The following is a 22092-nucleotide window of genomic DNA, read 5'->3' as shown; positions in this document are numbered from 1 at the left end:
CTTCCATTTAAAAACAAAAAAATCATGCCTACTTAACTAGCTCCAGTACTTTTATTCAAGAGGTCAATGTTATAAATATTCCTATATATAACTTGAAGCAGATCATACTTGTTGTAATAATGCATACAGTGAAAAAAAAATTATCATGATAATTTTAAACAATGACGTAAAGATGCAAAAAAAGATAGACCTACCTGCTGCATCCAGACCAAGCATAAGAACTCTTGAAGGACTTCCCTGAGACCAATCCTTGAAGAGAGTCATTACCCGAGACATTAATAAACCCATCTCTACAGCCTTCAGATCAACAATTTCAACTTCCAAAAGTACAAATATAATAATATAATGATAATAATATAATCCTCCTATGTTACTGATAATGATATCAAATCCACTCTGCTGCGTGTAAAGGCTATGGAATTATATAAATCTCTTGTAAAATTCTTCAGTATCCAAGTCTGAATTTTGATCTGAGAAAAGTAGAATTATGATTTGTCAAACATCCCTCTACCACCTTATATAGAAAACCAAGCAGGCTATTGATAATTCGATGATGCGAAATTTGACACGTGTAAGTAAAGTTGTCACACACCGCCTCGCTTCGACCAATAGCTGAAGAGGGACTTTTCATGCCAAATTCCCGGATGTGAGACCGTAAACCCTGTCAACATGAATCTTAACCAACAAATAAGGTAGGAACCAAATACAAGTCATGAGTCACTGAATCATGTTTTGTCTGCCTTTGGTGGAAGATTTTGACATAAAAGCTGTCATAATGAAAAACAACCCTTTCGGACATACAACTGGTATAGTACTAGTAGCAGTATATTATTACCCGTCATCAATTTCATCATCATCATCATCATCATCATCACGATCACATCAATCGTCATCCTAATTATGATGACGACGATGGCAACGACGACGATGATGATGTTGATAATAATAATAATAATAATAACGGTTATTTATATGCGCTATACACAAAAATATATCACAGCGCTTACAATAATATTGTCAGAAGTAAAATATAAATATAAATCTTAATTGCTAATAATAATAGTAATGATGATGATAGTAGTAATAATAATAATGATAATAATAACAATAAAAAAAAAATGATAATAATAATGATAATAAATTAGTAGATAAATAATGAGAAGAAGATAAGAAAGAAGAAGAACGAAATTAAGAATAAGGATAATAAGGACTACAAAATAAAGAGTATGCCTATTTATTTCCCGTAAAATATCAATTGATATTTTTCTAATCGGCCTGTTTGACAATACAGAAGAAAAAAAAATCAAAGCAAATAAAACTGTTGATTGGACAGAAAACTAGTGCATCTATAACCACAAAGTAGGGGGCAATGCACCATGCAGCCTAATAATATGAGTATGCACAAAATTAGTTGCCAAGGTTACGTGTTTAAGTGACGTGTATACGACTACAGTAAAGCCTGCCTGCATGTGCTTTTGTGTGCTGGCGATATGATCATGATAAAATCCTTTTACCTAGACTATTGTTAAAAAGCAAACAAATTGATTACATCGACATGTTGACATCGTATAAATTTACGTGTTGTCTGCGTCTGTCACACACTCCACGTCATAGACCGGTGATTCCTATTGTTATGTCAACTATTGATACGTGGCTTTTCAGAAGTGGAAGAAATATTGGTTCAATAGACTCGTCTTTCCCTTTTCCTTTGAGGGAATAAATGAAAGTTCTATTTATAGAACAGAGAGAAATATTGGGATACTATAGGCCTACTTTTTTTTTTGTAAGATAACATAACATTTGAGGTTGATCAAAAATACCCTCTCAATTCTATCATTCCCTGTTCTCTGTCGTTTTCTATATATATATCGCTTTTATCTTTACTTTTTTTTCACACACCTTATTTCATTTTGACCGATTCAAGCCATGATTCACTGAGAGATGAGAGATTTGTGTTAGTTTTTTAACCACTGTCGTATAGGGGTGCGGGTCCAAGAAAAGAAAAAGATATTGAAAAGAAGTCCACACTGAAGATAAAAAGGCAAGAAAAGGAAAGGAAAATGGGTGAGATTTCAAAATCTAGCACAAAATTAGATTTTAATTTGAAAAAGGTCAATAGTTTACTCACTCGTCTTGATTATTCATATATTCTTTTGATTTACCTCCACAAAAAATAACAATGCGTCCACGAACAACTGGTATTTCAGTTTGCCAAGTACATTGGACAACATGCTATAATTATGCATTCAAAGTAGAAATGCAACAAATATACCTTCATAGAGTGTTCATTGGTGTGCTATTCTGGTCACCTGGTCTATTCAATATCTTTATCCTGCTATGGAAGGCATGCTTACGTAATAATCTTGCTTTTAAATCTGCCTATCATAGTGAAAGAAATGAAAGGTCATTTGACCAAAATCGTCCATGAAGTAACTACGAACTGGTCTATTGAGTTTGAATGTAAAATATGAAACATATCACGATTAAAAAAAACGATCTCCTTGGCGGGGAATCGAACCCCGGTCTTCCGCGTGACAGGCGGAGATACTTACCACTATACTACCAAGGATTGATGAACCCTCTAAGATATATCTTATTTAAGGATGGAACTATGAATAGATAGCTCGAGGGTTTAAGCATTTGTCACTGTAAGTGAGGCACCGAACTAGAAAATCCACGAATCTTTTTATTCAAGCTGCTTTATTGTAGGGCATGACAATGAACCATTGTCCCGGGTGAGCAAAATGAACCATAAGCTTGGAGGGGGCTCAGCATTGCGTATGTTGGAAAATTTCTGTTTAAAAAAGGCTGGCAAAATTTTGGCCTTTTTAAAATGAAAATCTAATTTTGCAATATTTTTTTTACATGTATGATATCAACAAATGATACAATTTTCAACCTTTCCCTTCCCTTTCGATTTCGGGGGGGGGGGGGGGGCGAGGGGGCAGAGCCCTCCAAGTCCCCGCCCATCTTTATCCCAATGAAATAAATAATAAACCTCAAACCAAAATGAGTATCCTCTCAAACAATGACTTATCGACAAAATAATCATTATCTTTTATTGAAGATTTAGATTTAGATTTAGATTCATTTATTTCCGTTCAACACAATAATATATTCGGAGTAACAGTACAAATACATGTACAAAATAATACATAAAGTTCAAAGACATTTCATGCAAAATATTGACGTTAAAATAACTGAAGTTAATTGAAGTCAATTTAACTTGCCAAGAAAAGCAGAGCTTGTAAAAAAAGGCAAGTCTCTAACTTAGTTCCAATACTAATTAACGCACCCTATATACAAGAGACCTTGAAGGGCCTTTAAATCGCAGAAAATGGAATAAATTTTGAAAACAAACAAGCAAAACTAATGTCACAGGAACGTTATGAGCATACAAGTTTGGGCCTAACCCTGGTTAAAGCACAGTAGCTCTCTCCATGTCCCTTAGTTCTACCCCCCTCCCTTCCTCTCTCTTTTTTTTTTTATTTCTCTCTCTCTCTCTCATCCTCTCTGGTTTCAAACCGCCTCGATCACAAGAATCCCCGTTAAATTACGAGAACTTTTTTAGGCTGAAAAATACCCATTAATTATTCCTGCATTCACACCGCCCTGAAACATACCCTTCGGGATAAGTTCCTGAAGTTACGAGCATGCGCAGTATGGTCTGATAAGCAGCAAGGCGCGAAATTCAAAATCACTAGCCCAGCAGCAACCCATGCACGGCGCCGCACCCAACGACACGCTGGGCTAAAAGTTCCCGTAATTTGCTTTCAGACCGCCAAAATACCCACGACCTTGGAAAAATCCCCGCGAAAGTTCTCGTAATTTCGCCAAGTACGTACTATTTATCGGGTATTTTCTTTCGGGGATATTACGCGTAGTTTGCTTTCAGACCGCCAAAATACCTGGTATTTTCTGATCGGGGTAAATTTCCCGATCAGAGAATACCTGGAACTGGCGAACTTCGAGGCGGTCTGAAACCACCTACTACGTTTTTTTTCAAAACCTGTAAACTATAAAACATTTTTTTTGGAAAAAAAAATCAATCATGTTCAGTTGCAATCTTCTTGTCTTTCCCATGCAATTAGATTGTAAGAGTGTGACTTGGCACAAGTTTTATATTCATTTATGTGCATGATAATAATAATTATTACCAAATTTCACATACATTCATATGACTCGTTATCATTATAAACACACATTTGGTAATCGAGAGCTGAAATTATAACAATATGCTAATCGAAGTTAGCCGAAGTAAATGATGACATTATCATAAACTTAATCATTTATACATTGGTCTTCTTGTACACATTTACGTGTGACCGAGCCAAATAACTAACGAATATATTTGATTTTGAATTTGAATTTATTTTGCATATTTCACATGTGAACATAATAATAATACAAAAACAATATAACATCACAAGATTCAACATGACATATAAATCAGACATGACGTCATTCATTTGTATCAAAATAATACAGTGATTTATAATCAAAGACAATTTTATTAATGTAAAATAAGAGGGAACCTGATATAAAAAAGCAACGCTTGTTCAGTCTGCATAAATTACACTACTTACAAATTTATATCGACAATCGATATGCAAAAATGAAATGCATGTTTGATATCGTGAGCATATTGTATACATACTTCTTTCAATAAATATATTTATGTTTTTGTTATAAATCATTAAGAATTACAATACTTACAAGAAATTGGCATACAGACATTAATTAAACGCATTCCTCCGGTATAATTTTACAAAACAAAACGCCCTTTTTTTTTCTTAGTGATGTTTTTCATATCACTAGGAAGATAGGACTTGAAAGGAACATTGATGGCCCCCCTCCCACCACCCAAAAATGGTTTTGTTGAACATTCACATTTCATCTTTCTTTTCATCTGTATAATTACAGCGATGGTCAGTGATTGAAAAGCAATCATTGAATCAATGCAGCAACCAACTATTAATTAGTGAATTATCGGATGGTCTAATACCACTTGGTCAGTTTGTCCAACTTCACATAGTCTAAACCCATTTCGTCTACAACCAGTTAGTCTAATATCCAGTTCTTGGTCTAATATCCAATTCGTCTAATTCCCACTTGGTCTAATATCCATTTCGTCTAATGAGCAGTTGGGCTAAAATCATTTAGTCTAATTTCCAGTTCGTCTAACACCACTTGGTCAAATTTCCACTTCGGCTAATTTCCACTAGGTCTAATTTTCATTTCGTCTAATTGTCATATGGTCTAATGACCGTTTGGTCTAATTTACACTTGTTCTAAATTCCATTTAATCTAGTTTCCTCTTGGTCTAATAACTAATTGGTCTAATGACCACTTGGTCTACTAGTGGTCTATTGACAAGCTTGGCTAATCGTCAATTTGTCTAATTTTCATTTCGTCTAATTGTCATATGGTCTAATGATCGTTTGGTCTAACACACTTGGTCTAATGTGATCCCGAAGATTATGAATGTTGTCCCCAGCAAAATCAAAATATTTGAAAAAAAATGCAGTTTTGTATGTGGTAGCAAGATCAGTTTTTTTTCGATGTCGTATGTTTCTTTTCACCCTTTTCCATCTTTTCGTTTTTCCCTCTATTTTTCAATTTTCTTTCTCCTCCGTTTACCTTTTTTTCCTTTTCTTTTCCCCTCCTTTTCTCTTTCCTCTCCTTTCTTTTCCCTTTCTTTCCTCTGCCCTCTTTCTTTCGTTTTCTCTCTCATTTTCCCTCTCTCCTTTCTCTTTTGTTTTCATTTTCTCTCTAGTCAATTTCAATTTTTTCTTTCATTCTTTTCCCTTCTTTCCCCTCTCCTTTCTTTTTCTTCTTCTTTTCTCTTCCCTTCCCCCTCCTTCATTGTTTCTCTCTTTCTCACTCCCTTTCCTTCCTTTTCTCTCCCCCTTCCTTTTCTTTCCCCTCTCCCTCTCTCTCTTTTCCCTTCCTTTTCACTCCCCTTTCCTTTTTTCTCTTCCCTAATTTCTCCCTAAGCTTCTGCTTTCTATTTTTTCCTTTCCCTTCTTTCTCTCTCCCTCCCTCTCTCTTACTCTTTTTTTTTTACTAAAGATGTAAAGTGCTCCAAAGGAGCATTTTGCATCCAGTCACTGTTAGCTTCCAACAATATTAGTCACTAACATAAATCTTTCAGGTCATTATACAAAATTCAAAATATTGCTCGCGCCTCGCGCTCGCAGTGGCTGTTGATTGAGATAAATAAATGATCTGTTCAATAAGATAACACGGAGCTTAAACATCCAGTGTTAAAATCAATATGTACAAATTATTCTTCTGCAGATTTGAGTTTCATTATTTAGCGACATATGCATGCATGTTCATGATTTAAAAAAGTGTTGAATATTGAAAAAATTTCAGCTCGCGCCACGCGCTTGCGCGCATCAATAATATTGTTGAGTTATTTTATTTTATTTATTTTATTTTATTTACAGGTACACATTATACTCGTAACAATGGTCAAATTCATTACATTGAAAATAATCATCATACAATATCCAATATACAAAAAAAAAAAAAAAAAAAAAACACACAAAAAAAGGAAAGAACACCAGCTAATGCCTGGGGATTATCAAAAGAAATCAAGTTTCTGTTAAAAGACTCTCCTCATTGGCTGGTGCTAAAAAAGAACACTAACGTTAAAATACAGTTCAATAAATAACAAAATAAGAATGAAGAAATAATTCGCAAATGCAGGTTTAGAAGAAGGAAAGAAATGAAGAAAGAAAGAAAGCAAGAAGAAAGATAGAAAGAAAGAAAGAAAGAAAGAGAGAGAGAAAAAAGAAGAAAAAAAGAGAGGAAGAAAACAATAGAAAAAAGGAGAAAAACAAGAAGGAAAACTAAAGCTGGATAAAAGAGAAAAAAGGAGAAATGGTGAAAGCAAATTCAGAAGAGAGGGAGAGGGTTTGAATGGAAATAGAGAGAAGTGGAATTAGTGTAAAGGGGGGGGGGGTGGCAGAATCACTGATATGCATTTTTTGGGGTTATTTTTAAACGATTGATGGCTAGAATGAAGAAATTGCAATGTTTAAATTACAAGATGTTTAAAATGCCTTTTCGATTGGTGGCATGTTACATAAGAGCTCTTGACATTTTGGTTCCAAGCATATAGGAGTCGTTTCCAAGAAGCGGTCAAAGCTATGAAATCAAGTATATTTTAAGGCATGGCATCGGGCAAATTCATGAGTAAATAATAGTGTATCTAGTTTCCTTTTCCTTGGGCATGGTAGTATATGTTGTGGCATATCATGCAAACAAATAGGCATTTAATCATAAAAGAAGTTGACAAGTAAATCAATCTATTGTATAACGGTTAGATGTTCGAATATTGTCAATTGTTAGATACCCATACTTTTTATGGTTACCAAAAGTGCTGATAACGTCCAGTTATAATATCAGGATATTGAAAATTTTCAGCTCGCGCTTCACGCTCCCATCATTTTATTAGGTGAGATGACATGTCAACTTCACTATAGTCACTGCAAACACTCTTTAACATGTCCCTTTTCTCTTCAGTTGGGCCTACATTAAAAATTTTAGCTCGCGCGTCGCTCGCGATTTTGTAAACTTAGGCAAAATAATAATAATACTAATGTCCACCTTTGCCCCCCCCCAAATGATAATCCCCCCCCCCCCCCATTTGCCCAACTCGTTTAAAAATCCTGATGCCGCCACTTGTTATGGTTCAACCACTCATAAGGTATCCGATTACTATATCATACATAATAAATCAAACGGCACACTCATGGTGATTCTTTCTTTTAAAACATAGATGAAACAGTTTCAAAGCTTAGTGGTTTGGGGCATCGTCGGACATTGTTGGGCATCGATTTGAATCTTCTATTCCATTTTATCCTTGGTGAGTGATGTTAAGATTTCTTGTATTCTCTGATCATGTTTGATAATTCGATAAGTCCTTCGTACAAACCATCTCCAGTTGTGGCGCATGCGCCTTGGATATGCCAAGGATTCTGGGTAAGGTCGCGGAGTTGGAGCTCGTCGATCAACTTAGTAACGTCATGTGCACCTTGGAAATAAGATGGAAGGAAAAATGTAATTAATAATACAGATTTTGTCTTGCTTTCAGTTTTTGCTCATATAGGTCCGATTTAAATGAGCCGCAATCCCTTGCTTAAGAAAATGAAGTATATATAATATTTATATATAATATCCTATATATATATATAATATCCTATAAATATATATATATATATATATATATATATACATTGAGCCTTCTGAGCAATGTTTGTAATCCTGAACAAGATGCGTATGTAACTAAACAATTACCGCCAACGCGAGCACGATTTTTAAATATTGTTCTGGGCCTGAAAAGGGAAATTGTTAAGGACTGTTTGCAGTTACCCATGAAGAGAAAACATTATTCAACCATCAAATTTGCGAGTGCAAATCTCGAGCCCAAATTTTGGAAATATTTTTTAGATAGTTTATTGGAATTAAAAATAGATACTCATATAACTCACCTGGATACGCCTATGGAAAAAGGGGTTTGCCATTTTCTTGTTTATTCATTGGCAGAAAAGAATTGCATGCCTGTATGATGAGATTCTTTGTAAATGTAGGGCCTACCTAACAAAAGTTGCAATGATAGATGGAATCGTTTCCCGCGCGAAGCGCGCGTAGAAATCATGATTTTGTACTGTACTATAGATGTAAAAACTAAATATTATATTGTGTTTGGTTAATTTGCTGATTTCTGTTATGATATTACAATTTTATTTTATTTTGCTCTTACGGAATTATTAGGGGGGCAAATTGATATGCTTGCCACCCCAATATTTTCATTGGTGGGGCGATCGCCCCCCCCCCCTCAGGATCGACGCCTCTGTCAGAAAATATTCTTCTGATCATGCGCGACGTTTTGGTTCCTCTAGGGGGCAAGACAACCCGCTCCCATATGGTGAAATACCAATACGAAATTCATGTTTATCTAAAAAAAAACATTAAAGGTCAAGTCCACCCTAAAAAAATATTGGTTTGATTCAATAGAGAAAAATCAAACAAGCATAACACTGAAAATTTCATTACAATCGGATGTAAAATAAGATAGTTATTACATTTTAAAATTTCGCTTATTTTTCACAAAACAGTTATATGCATAACTCAGTGACATGCAAATGAGACAGTCGATGATGTCCATCCCTCACCATTTATTGTGTTTTTATTGTTTGAATTATAAAATATTTCATTTTTTACAGATTTGACAATAATGACCATCTTGACTGAACCAAAATTTTGTAAAACAATGGTAGTTCCACATGTTCAGGGAGGAATAACACTTTGTTTCACATGGCAATGAGTAGAAAATTTAAATATTTCATATAATGAAATACAAAAGAAATAGTGAGTGATGTCATCAGTATCCTCATTACAACCGCGTAGCCAGGATTTCATTTTGGAGGGGGCGGTAAATGCACGCGAAGCGTGCCAACGATTACAGAGCGCGCGAAGCGCGCTCCCTAGTTTCCCCCTCCCGCGCGAAGCGCGAAGCTTTTGGTGTTTCATAAATTAAAATGAAAAGGAGCCGTCTCTCTTGTCTCTAGTACCTATATCAGCTCCAATTCAGTTGCCTATATTGTGATTTTGAACCTTGTTTTCAAAAATGATTGTGAACGCACAAAAAAGGAATACAATGGAGGAAATTAAAATAATAATAAACCCGCGCGAAGCGCGGAAGCTAAAGCGTGTTATCAATTTTTTTGCCATGAAAAGGGTCCCGAGAAAAGGGTATTCTCAAAGATACATTGAATACTTCCCTTGGAAAGATCAGATTTGATTACAATTTAGCGACAGTGCATATCTTTAACTCGCAAAACAGAGGAGAAGAAATGTATATGCCGGGAGGAAGATATTCCTCCCCGCGCAGAGCAATGAAACTCTGAAATTTCAAAGGGCGGACGTTTCATCAAAAATGCAGATATCCGAAATACCCCATCATGCCCATCGGCTCTAATTCAATTGATTTGATAAGATTATTGAACTTCATTACAAGGAAAATAGTGCGCAAAAAGTTGAAACTTTTGTGATTTATTGAAATTATATAAAAAAGGATGCCTAATTTCTTTGACTTATCCTGAAGCGCTTCATTTTGAACTATCTCAAGTGTCATTCAAAATTTCAAACTGAGGGCGCAAAACAGGACAGGAGATGAATGTGCAGGGAAATGACATGAAGTTTAATAGAATTCGATACAAATATTGTACTTTTTATTTAATACGACACGAATTTTATACCTTCCTCTTTTTAAATTAGGAACCTGTTTGCCCCAAAATTATGGTTGTTTAGTATTAAGCTGAAAAGCGGGAAAAGTTGACTTTATGGAGGTGACGGCAGATATTGATTTTACCCGCCTGGAGCCGACCCGACCAGAAGTTGCGCGATAAAAAAAAAAAGATAACTTCATATAGTTCGGCCTAATCTTACTCAAAATTCCATGCCCTAATGTGTACATTTAACTTGGCAAGAAACACATATAGCTGAGGTGGAAAAACAGGGTTAGAGAAAGGGTGGGGGAAACAATGGAGAACTTTAATATTGTCATTTAACCGCGCGCAGCGCGGAAGCAAAATTCATATATAAATTTAGAGCAAGAGTTTCTCTTTTGAGAAAAAAATAAAGAATTAAAAAAAAAAAAAAAGCTACCTTTCTTCCCTTTCCTCCCTTCCCTTTTCCTTTTCTCCTCTCTTTTTTCCCTTTTTTTTCTTTTTGGGGACGTTTTTTTTTTTTTTTGGGGGGGGGGGGGGGGGCGACCGCCCTTCCCCCCTGGCTACGCGCCTGCCTCATTAGCATACCGACCAGGACGTGCATATAATTGTTTTGTGAAATTAAGCGACAAATTAAAATGTCATAATTTTCTTATCTTACATCCGATTTTGATGAAATGCTTGTTGGATTTTTCTCGTTTTTTCAATCGACTTTATGTTAGGGTGGACTTGTCCTTTTATTTATGTGTTCCTTTTTTATGGATTCTTCACATTTTAAGTGTCAGTAAATATTTCTGCTCATTGTTTTGAATTTTTATATTTCTCAGTGGTATGTTGAAAATAAAAAGAAGAAATGAAAAAAAAATCAAACATACCTGCCAGATCTTGTTTGTTGGCAAGGATTAAGATTGGTATATTTGCATCCATTTCATTAGCATACACCATATCGTGTAGTAATTCTCTGGCTTCAGAGAAACGCTCTTGGTCTTGACTGTCTACCACAAAGATAAATCCTTTAAAACGGAAAACAATATTGAAAAAATAATTAACAGACGATTGTATAAAACAAAGTAGGGTACGTTATTCCACTTAAGTCACTCATGCAGCCTAAAGTGACAACTACATACAGTAACATCAATTTTCAACAATAAATTAAAGCCATGTTGTCCTTACCTTGTGTTCCAGGGTAATAATGTTTCGATAGTGGTCTGAGTTTTTCGGAATATCCAATATCCCAGACGTCGAATGTTAGACCTGGTCCCGGTGTGATGGTCTCGATGTTGAATCCGATGGTCGGGATAACTGTCACGGTTTTACTTAGCTTCAGCCTGTATAGAATTGTGGTCTTTCCTGTCAATTTGATAGAATAATCATGTGGTATAATGTTATTATTCAACGATTAATTTACATCAATGTGAGCCTTATTCATAGAATTCCCATAGACCGATTGCGAGGGCTGAGAGGTAACATATAGGCTATTTGGAATAAATTAATTGCTCTCACTCTGTGGATATTCGGCCGACCACCACCCCCACCATTTCCCCCTAATACTCTCAAGTGCAGATATCAAATCTGAAAGAGGGACTTGGATAAATAGGCATCTTACTTTTGAAGTAAATTGTTGAATTAATATAAAGAAATAAGATTCGAGCTTCAGTATACCTGCTGCATCCAGACCAATCATTAACAGCTTTGACGGACTCTCGACAGTCATGCACTCAGTGAAAAGACAACCCATCCGAGATAGAATACAACCCATCGTTTATCGGAATTGTAATCAATATTGATTAAAAACGCGAAACAGACTACCTTCTTATCAAAATTATATAGTCTTTTACAAATGACTATGTAGCGAATGATAACGGCCTAGCTTTTACACCTTATAAACCAAAGAGGATGTACGATTATTGCACACACAACTTTGAAGCCTATCTGCATGATTCAGACGGAGGTCTGACACGTGTAAGTTATGATGTTGCGGATATATAATAACTTAATTGTTCCCACGACTCATACTCGTTTAGGTATGATAGTAGTGGGAACGAGTCTTGATACCAAGACCGGTCGATTTCCGGGCCTATTTCCCGGACCCGAGACTCAGAACAAGGAAAGTGGACCGACACTTTTTCTACCCCCCCCCCAAAAAACTAATTTTTACAATGCTAAACTTAAAGAAGAAAAAAAACTCACGAGGAGATTTTGCAGAGATAGCTGTACAAGCAGCAAATAAGCCAAAAAGTATAATCGGCAAGGCCTATAGCTGCCTGCTAAAAATAGGAATTGAATATTGCGAACAAAATTATAATTCACCTACTCTATTGAGAGAAAATAGCTGAATGGATAAGAGGATCGGGATGGTCGAATATTTCAATATTTCGAGCTCGATATACATAATTACTTTTCATGAAATAAGAATCTAATTTGAGGGCACATTAATTTTGATAGCTAGTCGACTTGTACTAAAAATTATTATGCTCGCTTTCACACAACGTGCTTGCAAGAAAATTGAATTTATCATAATGAAAGCAGATCAGTACTAGGATTCGAAAAATAAATATTAAATCCACCATACAAAGAAGAACTGGGCCCCGTCTTACAAAGAGTTGCTATTGATCTGATCAACCTGAACTATGGAAAGCCAGCAACGCCCACGTCCAAAATGCATGTTTGTTCAAAATATTTTCTAACGTTAGATATGATGTCCTATATGACATAAAATCATCGGTTTCTTGATAATTTTGTGTGTTCGCCTCGGGGTTTATAAAGGACATTTAGCAAATTTCATGTACATAAAATTGGCACTGATGGATTTCCATAGAGTTACGATTGATTGGATCAGGGCCCTGGTGTCATGCACATTGAATAATAATTTTGGGAGAAATCAATTACGGTGGCAGGTGTAGTAATTCGGACTCGGATCCGGGTAATGATCCGGATATCGACAAGGAAGTCGAGAAGCCATAACGTGACCCGGATGTTGGGTGTACACAAATTTGTTTACGACATGGCGTCTTGGACATGGATCTGAGTGCAAGGGACTGTAACGTTAGTCTTTTGATGAGAATTTACTTCATGTTATCTGGTAAGGAATTTATTTGTTGTTTGGTTCTCAGTAGCATTGGTAGCGGTAGATTTTATATCGTCAAGCGTTCATACATGTTACAGTGCACGGCAGTACGGTATGTTAAGTTTTGAGTTTATGACTGAGAGTCTGAGTTTAAACTTTAACTTAGACTTAGTGAGTGAACTGAACATACGAAATCGAAAAGAGATGTTTGCATGACGGCGCGTGCGATTTCGCGTGTACGCAAGTTGAATTTGCAATATCACGTTTCTTTGATAGTGTTGCCATTTGGGGATTTCCATCCCCAAATTTGGAACCTAAAAAAAACGAAAAGTTCTCTCCTTCTACCCCGTCTCGATCGGCCATTTTTGTTAAAAATCGTAACAAAATGGCCGATCGAGACTGGGTAGAAGGAGAGAACTTTTCGTTTTTTTGAGGTTCCAGACTGTGCCCAGATGTCAGGAATCTGCCACTCGTTAGACCTTCATCCATATAACCGTGGTAATTGTATACTTTCCGTTTTCACAATTCATTTGGAGAAATATTTAGACCATAAATCACCCTAGTCCGGTGACAATGGTAAAATACACGGTAAGCTTCTGGGCTCCCGCCCGCTGCGCGGGCGGGAGCTCTCTGGGTTAGCACAACACATGTGATTTCATAGTGCATTTTGACGTTTTCATTCATCACACGAATGTGAGGGACTAAACTACGCCAAACCTTTCAATATTTGTCCACTATGTTAATCTTGATCGTATGATTTAAGTTTATTTGAAAAAGGAATTGGGCCCTATAAATTATTTATTAAAGTGTTTTTATCGCTTACCTCCAAATCTCAACCAGGATACTTCGTTCGATCCGTCCTTAGTCATCCTCATACTGCGGTGGAAATTACGCAAACAACAATCGAAATGCGAAATTTTCCTATCGAACATTCTCGATTCAAGTCGTCGGCGCATAATAGGAAATTGTACCAAAAATCAACAGGTTGCAATCTTTTCTGGGGTGCACTTGACCTTTAAGAGATTTTCCAATGAAAATATTACATGGAACTTGGAAATACAAATCATAATTTGGTTGAACAAAATGTTTTCTGTTAAAGTATAAAACAGAAGAGGAACATATCCTTCACGTATTTTTATATCCAAAATATGTTGCCTTAGTATGGAATAATCACAATGACATAAAATGAAAATGGGTAAAGTACCTTCCTAATGATCATTGAGATTTCGCCTATGGAATCATTGTTTAATAATTTTCAAAGCTTTAAATAGATGAAAATGTTCATTGAGAAAATATACATATGTATATATGAACAAAATGATAATGTCCCGATTGTTTCGCATTACGTGTGTTAGATTGCGGGCGTTTGTGTGTGTGTGTAGGAAGCAAGATGTTCGTGTTAATGTTTGCACAAAAAAGGAGAGGGAAAGGGAAAGGAAAAGGGGAGGGGGAAAGGTAGAGGAGAGAGAGGGAAAAGGAGACCATAAAATAGAAAGAAAACAAAGGAAAGGAAGAGGGGAAGGGAGAGGGAAAGAAAAATGGAAAGAGCGAGAAAAGAGTAGGGGAGGGAGAAAGGAAAGAAAAGAAGAGAAAGGTAAAAGCGAGAAAGGGAATGGAGGGGGCGGGAAAGGGAAGGAGAGACAAGAAAAGACAGATCAGGGGAGGGGGAAAGGTAAAGGAGAAAGAGGGAAAAGGAGACCATAAAATAGAAAGAAAACAAAAGAAAGGAAGAGGGGAAGGGAGAGGGAAAGAAAAATGGAAAGAGCGAGAAAAGAGTAGGGGAGGGAGAAAGGAAAGAAAAGAAGGGAAAGGAAAGACGAAAAAGGGAAGGGAAAGGGAGAGAAGAAAAGAATGGAGAACGAAAATGGGGAAAGGGAGAAGGAGAGGGGATGATGAAGGGGATAGGAAAATGTCAAGTTTGAAGATCTGAATATTAACACTAAAACAAAATTAGACTCCCATGTTTTATTTATAAAAATACCATCTTTTTCATGATTATAACGGTTCAACGTCCCTGTTCTAGGTCTAAACTTCAACATAAATCTACTGGCGCCTCGCGCTTGAATTCTGGAGGTCATTCCTCTTTTAAAAGTATAGGTAATCTGTCGGACTTTTCAAATCCCAAATTTAAATCTTAAGCGCAAATGCCCTCGCATTATTTTTCATTTAGATACAGTCCTGTCATCAATATCAAAAACTCTAAGCGCGAGCTTCGCGCTGGCATCATTTTTGTAAGTGACATTTATGATGTTGTTCATATTTTAAAAATGTCCATTTGTTGAGGTTTAAATGTCCAAAAGTTCAGCGCTCGCATAATTTGTAAGGTAAATAGGCCTACCCTTTTAATTGTTATACAAAGGCGCTTATACAACGTCCAGAATGCAGTTCGGAATATTGAAAATAACTATTGGTCCCGCTATTTCTGCCCGTGCGACAAGCATTTATCATTTTGAATCATGAGATTCACCTTTAAAATATGATGAAAAAGTATCGTTAAGACTGAATTAAGAAAAAAAGAAGCTCACGTTTCACGCTCGCATTTTGATCCGTTAGCTTGTGATAATAATGGTGACTTCGTTAATATATCTTAGCGGACATGTCCACCTTTTGGTGCTTCAAGAAAAATAAACACAACACACAAATAATAATAGAAAACGAACAAGAATAGATAGTTACCTATACCACTTATGAATTCTTATTTAACAGTCCCCAAAACGTCTTTTTTTCGTGTTAGCTTATTTCATATACATATATATATAGGTCTCCTCATCATGGTTATAAAAAGTGCTCAGAATGTTTTATTTTCAAGTCCTTGTATCAGAATTTTCAGCTCGGGCAGCTCTATCCCATTTTGATTACTATCCTGTTGATTTATTTACTTGAACAAAATATTTAAAATGTCCAGCTTTTAGAACAGATATCAAAAAAAGGTATTCACCTTTGATCATATATAGATGAGGAAGAAGAAAAAAGTGCAAAAAAATAGGAAACAAACTAACGAATTAATGTGACATAATTTTTCTTCATTTCAAGGCGACTCTTTACATTTCATCATCGCTGATGGCGCTACAATAGAAAATACCGCTTGACAGCAAAAAAAAAAAACAGAAAGAGGAAAATAATGCTGAGCGTCTAAAATGCAGCTAGCAGTACAAGCTGCAGAACCGTAAACAAACATCTTGTGAATAATATCGCGCGCCCTCTTTAAGCAAAAGTTTACAACCACGATGACCCTGCGGTATCTACGTGAAGATCACGAGAAAATGCTTTTTTTTTCTTAAAAACACACCAAAGAGAAGTCAAGAAACGATCCATAGGGTTCGGTAAGTGTCATAGCACAATTAGAAACATTATTTTAAAAGGAATGGCATAGTTATTTTAGTAAAAAGGGTGTGAAAAATTCGCGTGCACCATGTGCATATGAATCCTTCGCACGCGAGATGCATTGATCCCATGAGTGGGTTGGAACTACCCCTTATCGACCACCTAATATTCTAAGCATCGTATGTGCGAAAATATTTATCAGTTTTACCAAGTTTTTCGTCTCATTTGTGCAGAAAATTGAGCGGATCAGATTCCCATGTTTCGATTGACGACTCCGATTCTATTCACGTATCTACTGGCGAACAACGAATGTGTCGATTTTACATTTGCTCACTTGCACCCTTCTTTTGAAACCGACCACCCACGATACACTAAATTTACGGCCGATTCTTGTCGTGGTGGCGAAATATTTTGACCCCTCCAAATCAGTTCTATAACTACATGTATGAGTATGATGTCAACATTTCAAGTCCGATTTCAATTCTGTTTGCTTTATATGATAGCACTAGGTGGGGGATTTAAAACTAATACACAGAATTTTGAAACTCATTAAATATGCTAATTTATGCGCATTTTTCAAAATTCACAAAAAATGCTTCTTCTTTATTTATTGACCGATTTTGAATTTTTTGCTTCTGGTAGAGCTTTATGAGGTTCACCAAACTTCTACACAGAATTTTGAAATTTTGACTAGAACAATTTTTGTCTCACCTGCATAGCAGAGTGAGACTATAGGCGCCGCTTTTCCGACGGCGGCGGCGGCGGCGACGGCGGCGTCAACACCAAATCTTAACCTGAGGTTAAGTTTTTGAAATGACAGCATAACTTAGAAAGTATATGGACCTAGTTCATGAAACTTGGCCATAAGGTTAATCAAGTATTACTGAACATCCTGCCTGAGTTTCATGTCACATGACCAAGGTCAAAGGTCATTTAGGGTCAATGAACTTAGACCATGTTGGGGGAATCAACATCAAAATCTTAACCTAAGGTTAAGTTTTTGAAATGTCATCATAACTTAGAAAATATATGGACCTAGTTCATGAAACTTATACATAAGGTTAATCAAGTATCACTGAACTTCCTGCATGAGTTTCACATCACATGACCAAGGTCAAAGGTCATTTAGGGTCAATGAACTTTGGCCGAATTGGGGGTATCTGTTGAATTACCATCATAACTTTGAAAGTTTATGGATCTGATTCATGAAAGTTGGACATAATAGTAATCAAGTATTACTGTACATCCTGTGCAAGTTTCAGGTCACATGATCAAGGTCAAAGGTCATTTAGGGTCAATGAACTTTGGCCAAATTGGGGTATTTGTTGAATTACAGCCATAAATTTGAAAGTGTGTTGGTCTAGTTCATAAAACTTGGACATAATAGTAATCAAGTATCACTGAACATCCTGTGCGAGTTTCAGGTCACATGATCAAGGTCAAAGGTCATGTAAGGTCAAAGAACTTTGGCCACGTTGGGGGTATTTGTTGAATTGCCATCATATCTCTATAAGTGTATTGGTCTAGTTCATAAAACATGGAAATAAGAGTAACCAAGTATCACTGAACATCTTGTGCGAGTTATAGTAGTTTTCAAAATCAGCACTGCTGCTATATTGAATCGCGTGATGCAGGTGAGACGGCCAGAGGCATTCCACTTGTTATGCTAATTTATGCATATTTTTAAAAATTCACATAAAATGCTTCTTCTTTATTTGTTGACCGATTTTGATTTTTTTTCTTCCATCTGGTAGAGCTTTATGAGGTTCACCAAACTTCTATACAGAATTTTTAAATTTGGATAGAAAATTATTTATGCTAATTTATGCGAAATTCATAAATCACAGAAAATGCCTCTTTATTTGTTGACTGAATTTCAAAATGCTTCTTCTTTGTCACTCATTTCAAGTCTGATTTCAATTTTGTTTGATTTATATGATAGCATTAGGTGGGAGATTCAAAACATCTACACAACATTTTGAATGTCATTAAATATGCTGATTTATGCATATTTTCAAAAATTCACATAAAATGCTTCTTCTTTAATTGTTGACCGATTTTGATTTTTTTCTTCCATCTGGTAGAACTTCATGAGGTTCACCAAACTTCTACACAGAATTTTGAAATTTTTAGTAGAAAATTATATATGCTAATTTATGCAAAATGTTTTCATAAATCACAGAAAATGCCTCTTCTCTATTTGTTGACCGATTTTGATTTTTTTTTCTTCCATCTGGTAGAGCTGCACGAGGTTCACCAAACTTGTACACAAAATTTTGAAATTTTGTCTAGAAAATTATTTATGCTAATTTATGCAAAGTTTATTCATAAATCACAAAAAACATTTATTGATCAATTTCAATTTTGTTTGCTTTATATGATAGCTCGAGGTGAAGATACAAAATGTCAACTCAGAATTTTGAAACTCATAAAATATACTAATTTATTCCTATATTTTCAAAACTCACAAAAAATACTTATTTATTTGTTGATTGATTTTGATTATTTTTTGCTCCATCTGAGAGCTACATGAGCTTCACCAAGGTTCTACACAGAGTTTAGAAATTTTGACTAGATAATTATTTATGCTTAATTTATTCATAGATCACAAAAAATGCTTCTATGTCATTTCTTCATCAATACGTATCCTCAATTTATGTCACCAATGTAATTCACTACAGTGTCAACTGGGCTGAAATGAAAATTGTGTTAAAATTTCGTTGCGAGATGCCGGATGAGCTCCACATCATTGACCCTATAGTTTTTATTATTGCGCCCATATTCGCCCATTTCCACCAAAAGGAGATTTTACGCAGTAATCGAGGAGCTTGCGCTAGCGCACCCTTTTCCATAGACGCTGTAGTTAAGCGTCGTTCAATCCTCCACCATTACAGGCCCAATGGCCGTCCTCGGTCTATTGACGGAGGGGATACTGCGGAGCCAGACGAAGTCTCAGCGAAGCATATGGGCAATTCCATAGGTTGGTGGACATGAGCTTAAAAATTCAATATATAGCCCATCTGAACTGTACATTTTAATTGTGTTTGCCTTACTTATACTTATTGCTGGTTCTTTAATTGATGTTGAGGGCTTGAGGCAAGAAATGGAATGCATTTGTTTTACATTTTTTGATTTACACAGCCCAAGCCAGATCTCGTACAGTTTAGGGGATACATTACAAATATAATGACCAATAAGTAAAAGAGAGGAGGAAACTTATTCAGAATGTTACCTTTAAACATAAACTGGTGTCTGAAATCCTACTCATATTATTACAGAAACAGAAACATGAATCTTACACACATTATTGAATTTTTAGTGACATTTATGTTGTTGACCATACATGGACAAATTGTAACGTGAGTAACCACTTTATCTGCACCCCTAGTAAAAACCATGTGTTCTTTATTTTTTAAATTATATACAAAGTTTGTCTCCCGAATATACTTCTTTGAAATGGATATAATCAACTTTCATAAAAGCCTTGTATGAGGACACTTTTCACTTATGTCGACTTTTCATTTTATGCATGTCCAAATCATGTAACATGAGTAACCGACACAGTTCAAAGATTTGCCAGGAGCATAATAAAATTTCCCAAGTTTTGTCTTTATACAAAGGATAGTCAGACTGCCTACTTTGTTGTGATAAAGAGATGTTTAGTTCCTATCAATAATAATGGAGTTACAGCTCCAAGTATGAGTCAAGGTGTCTCCAAATGTAACGTGTGTAACAGTGGAATAGCCCATATCCATGACAAAAATTAGACCTATTTATTGGTCTATGTCAGTCACTGATCAACTATTTTTTTAAAACCATATTTTGTTTAGAATTGAGAAAATAAAGACTTTGATTTTGAAAATGTGTTTCATCAAATTCATGTTTTGGCCATTTTCATCAAATTTCTATTCAAACTACCTTTCTTTGGAAAGATGATGCAAAATTTTAAGCGTATTGAAAAATATGCTCGTTTGATACAAGGCCGGTCAGTAAAACAATCACTCGCTATACACCCAGGATCTATATCACATGAGCTACATGTATATCACCCAACTACTGTGACTTAAATTAAGATTACAGAACTAACAATTTTAGTGCTGACAGTGTTACATCACATCAAGTACGAAAATGAAGGACTTCTCCTGTAGATTTTCCGGTCTTTCTGGTAATTCATGATTATTTAGATAGTTTGAACTTGTGAAACTTTACCCGCTTTGAGAAATGGAGGTTCTAAATCTTCCCCCCCACCAAAACTTGTTCAACAGATCTTAAAACCTTTCTCCTGATATAGCTTCCACTACTTCTGTACATGTAGGCAGTCTGTTCCAATCAGAAATTACTTTTTGACTAAAAACTTTACTCCTAAGTTCCAACCATGGTCATCCGGTGTAAAGCTTGAAATTGTGACCACTAGTTGCTGAATGGATTGCTGGTGTGAAGAATGTGTCACTAGATATCCCCAACTTTCCATTTAGCAGTTTATCTTCAGTAATCAAATCTCATTGTCTTCTATAAAACAGTGAGTGAAGGTTGAGTCTGTCAAGACGTTGCTCATAAGGTAGTAATTTTACTAAAAGAACTTAGTTCTGAAACCTAATGTTAGTTCTTACCGGTACTTAAAACTAACATAAAAGATGAAACAAATCAATGAATGAGGAGTCTGAGACTGAGCTATGGAGGATCGGGAGAGCAATGATTTTGAAAGCTGTATCCACTCAAGGGGTCATACGTAAAATATGACTGCAATGTTATGGCTGAAGAGCTATAATTTTATAGTAAAACCTTGTTTATGCTTAATGAAGAATACAATGAAACTTACCAAATGTTTTGATGAATTTGTTTCCAAATGTATATTCAAAATTTCTGGTGAAGAATCATTTTTTTCTGCCCTAGTGGTTGTGGGCTGTAGCAATAAAGGAGATAGATATTTCCCCCATTAGAGGGTGCAGATATTTAATATTCAGACAGTATCTACTCTGATTAATTCACTGTTTGTTTGTGAATGAAGCTTGTACTGCTGGTTTTGTTCAAGTCCTGTAGGGTTTCATTTAGAGATTAGGTAATTTTTTGGATGCTTGAATAGTTATTTCATTGCTTATTATGTCTGTGGCATATGAGTATGTTAAAAGGTGGGTAGGTATTACATGTTGGCAGTGAATCACAAATAGGAAGGTTTTGAAAGTGACTGAATAATGCAATTCACTTGAACTGTGAGCTACCCCTTTAATATATATTTTTTTGTATTTATATTGCATCTTTGCATGATTTTTTTAAATGTAGATCTCGGGGCTTCATTTTACACTATTTGATAACATGGTGTACCTAAATTTAAATAATTTAATGTTTGATTTTTTATTAGTATAAATTTCTCTTTGAATTATGTGTCTAGACTAGAATTAGAAACCACACCCATACCAAACTCTGGGGGGAGGGGGGGGGGGCTCTTACCATAACAAAATT

General features: G+C 35.7%; 2 protein-coding genes and 1 non-coding gene across 3 annotated transcripts in view; all 3 read right to left on the bottom strand.

Moving 5' to 3' along the window:
• LOC129265594 (uncharacterized) overlaps positions 1 to 378 on the bottom strand; it is a 30523-nt gene extending 30145 nt beyond the window's left edge. The window contains exon 1 of the mRNA XM_064101341.1: positions 195 to 378. Within this exon, the coding sequence (XP_063957411.1) occupies positions 195 to 288 (94 nt within the window). The 5' untranslated portion in view covers positions 289 to 378. The remainder of the gene's footprint in view (positions 1 to 194) is intronic.
• A 2119-nt stretch (positions 379 to 2497) lies between these two features.
• Positions 2498 to 2569, bottom strand: TRNAD-GUC (transfer RNA aspartic acid (anticodon GUC)). Its single transcript has one exon. It is a non-coding gene; the product is annotated as a tRNA-Asp (tRNA).
• Positions 2570 to 5676: 3107 nt separating this feature from the next.
• Positions 5677 to 12269, bottom strand: LOC135154687 (uncharacterized). Its single transcript, XM_064101715.1, has 4 exons — positions 11904 to 12269; positions 11415 to 11591; positions 11117 to 11254; positions 5677 to 8044 (listed from the first exon to the last, which is right to left on the bottom strand). Exons 1-4 carry the CDS (start codon positions 11998 to 12000, stop codon positions 7887 to 7889), a joined length of 570 nt encoding a protein of 189 aa, XP_063957785.1. The 5' UTR covers positions 12001 to 12269; the 3' UTR covers positions 5677 to 7886.
• Between the last annotated feature and the right edge of the window lie 9823 nt (positions 12270 to 22092).

Source organism: Lytechinus pictus, chromosome 7 (genome assembly GCF_037042905.1).
Source record: "Lytechinus pictus isolate F3 Inbred chromosome 7, Lp3.0, whole genome shotgun sequence".
Lineage (NCBI taxonomy): Eukaryota > Metazoa > Echinodermata > Echinoidea > Temnopleuroida > Toxopneustidae > Lytechinus > Lytechinus pictus.
This window is presented reverse-complemented; position numbering and strand designations above follow the sequence as displayed.

Bases quoted from the DNA above. Each gene is read 5' to 3' on its own strand.
- LOC135154687 (XM_064101715.1), bottom strand. From the start codon at position 12,000: ATGGGTTGTATTCTATCTCGGATGGGTTGTCTTTTCACTGAGTGCATG. The intron at 11,592-11,903 runs GTATACTGAAGC...TCAAATTGACAG, and splicing joins GATTGGTCTGGATGCAGCAG to GAAAGACCACAATTCTATAC. The intron at 11,255-11,414 runs GTAAGGACAACA...TCCGTTTTAAAG, and splicing joins TTATTACCCTGGAACACAAG to GATTTATCTTTGTGGTAGAC.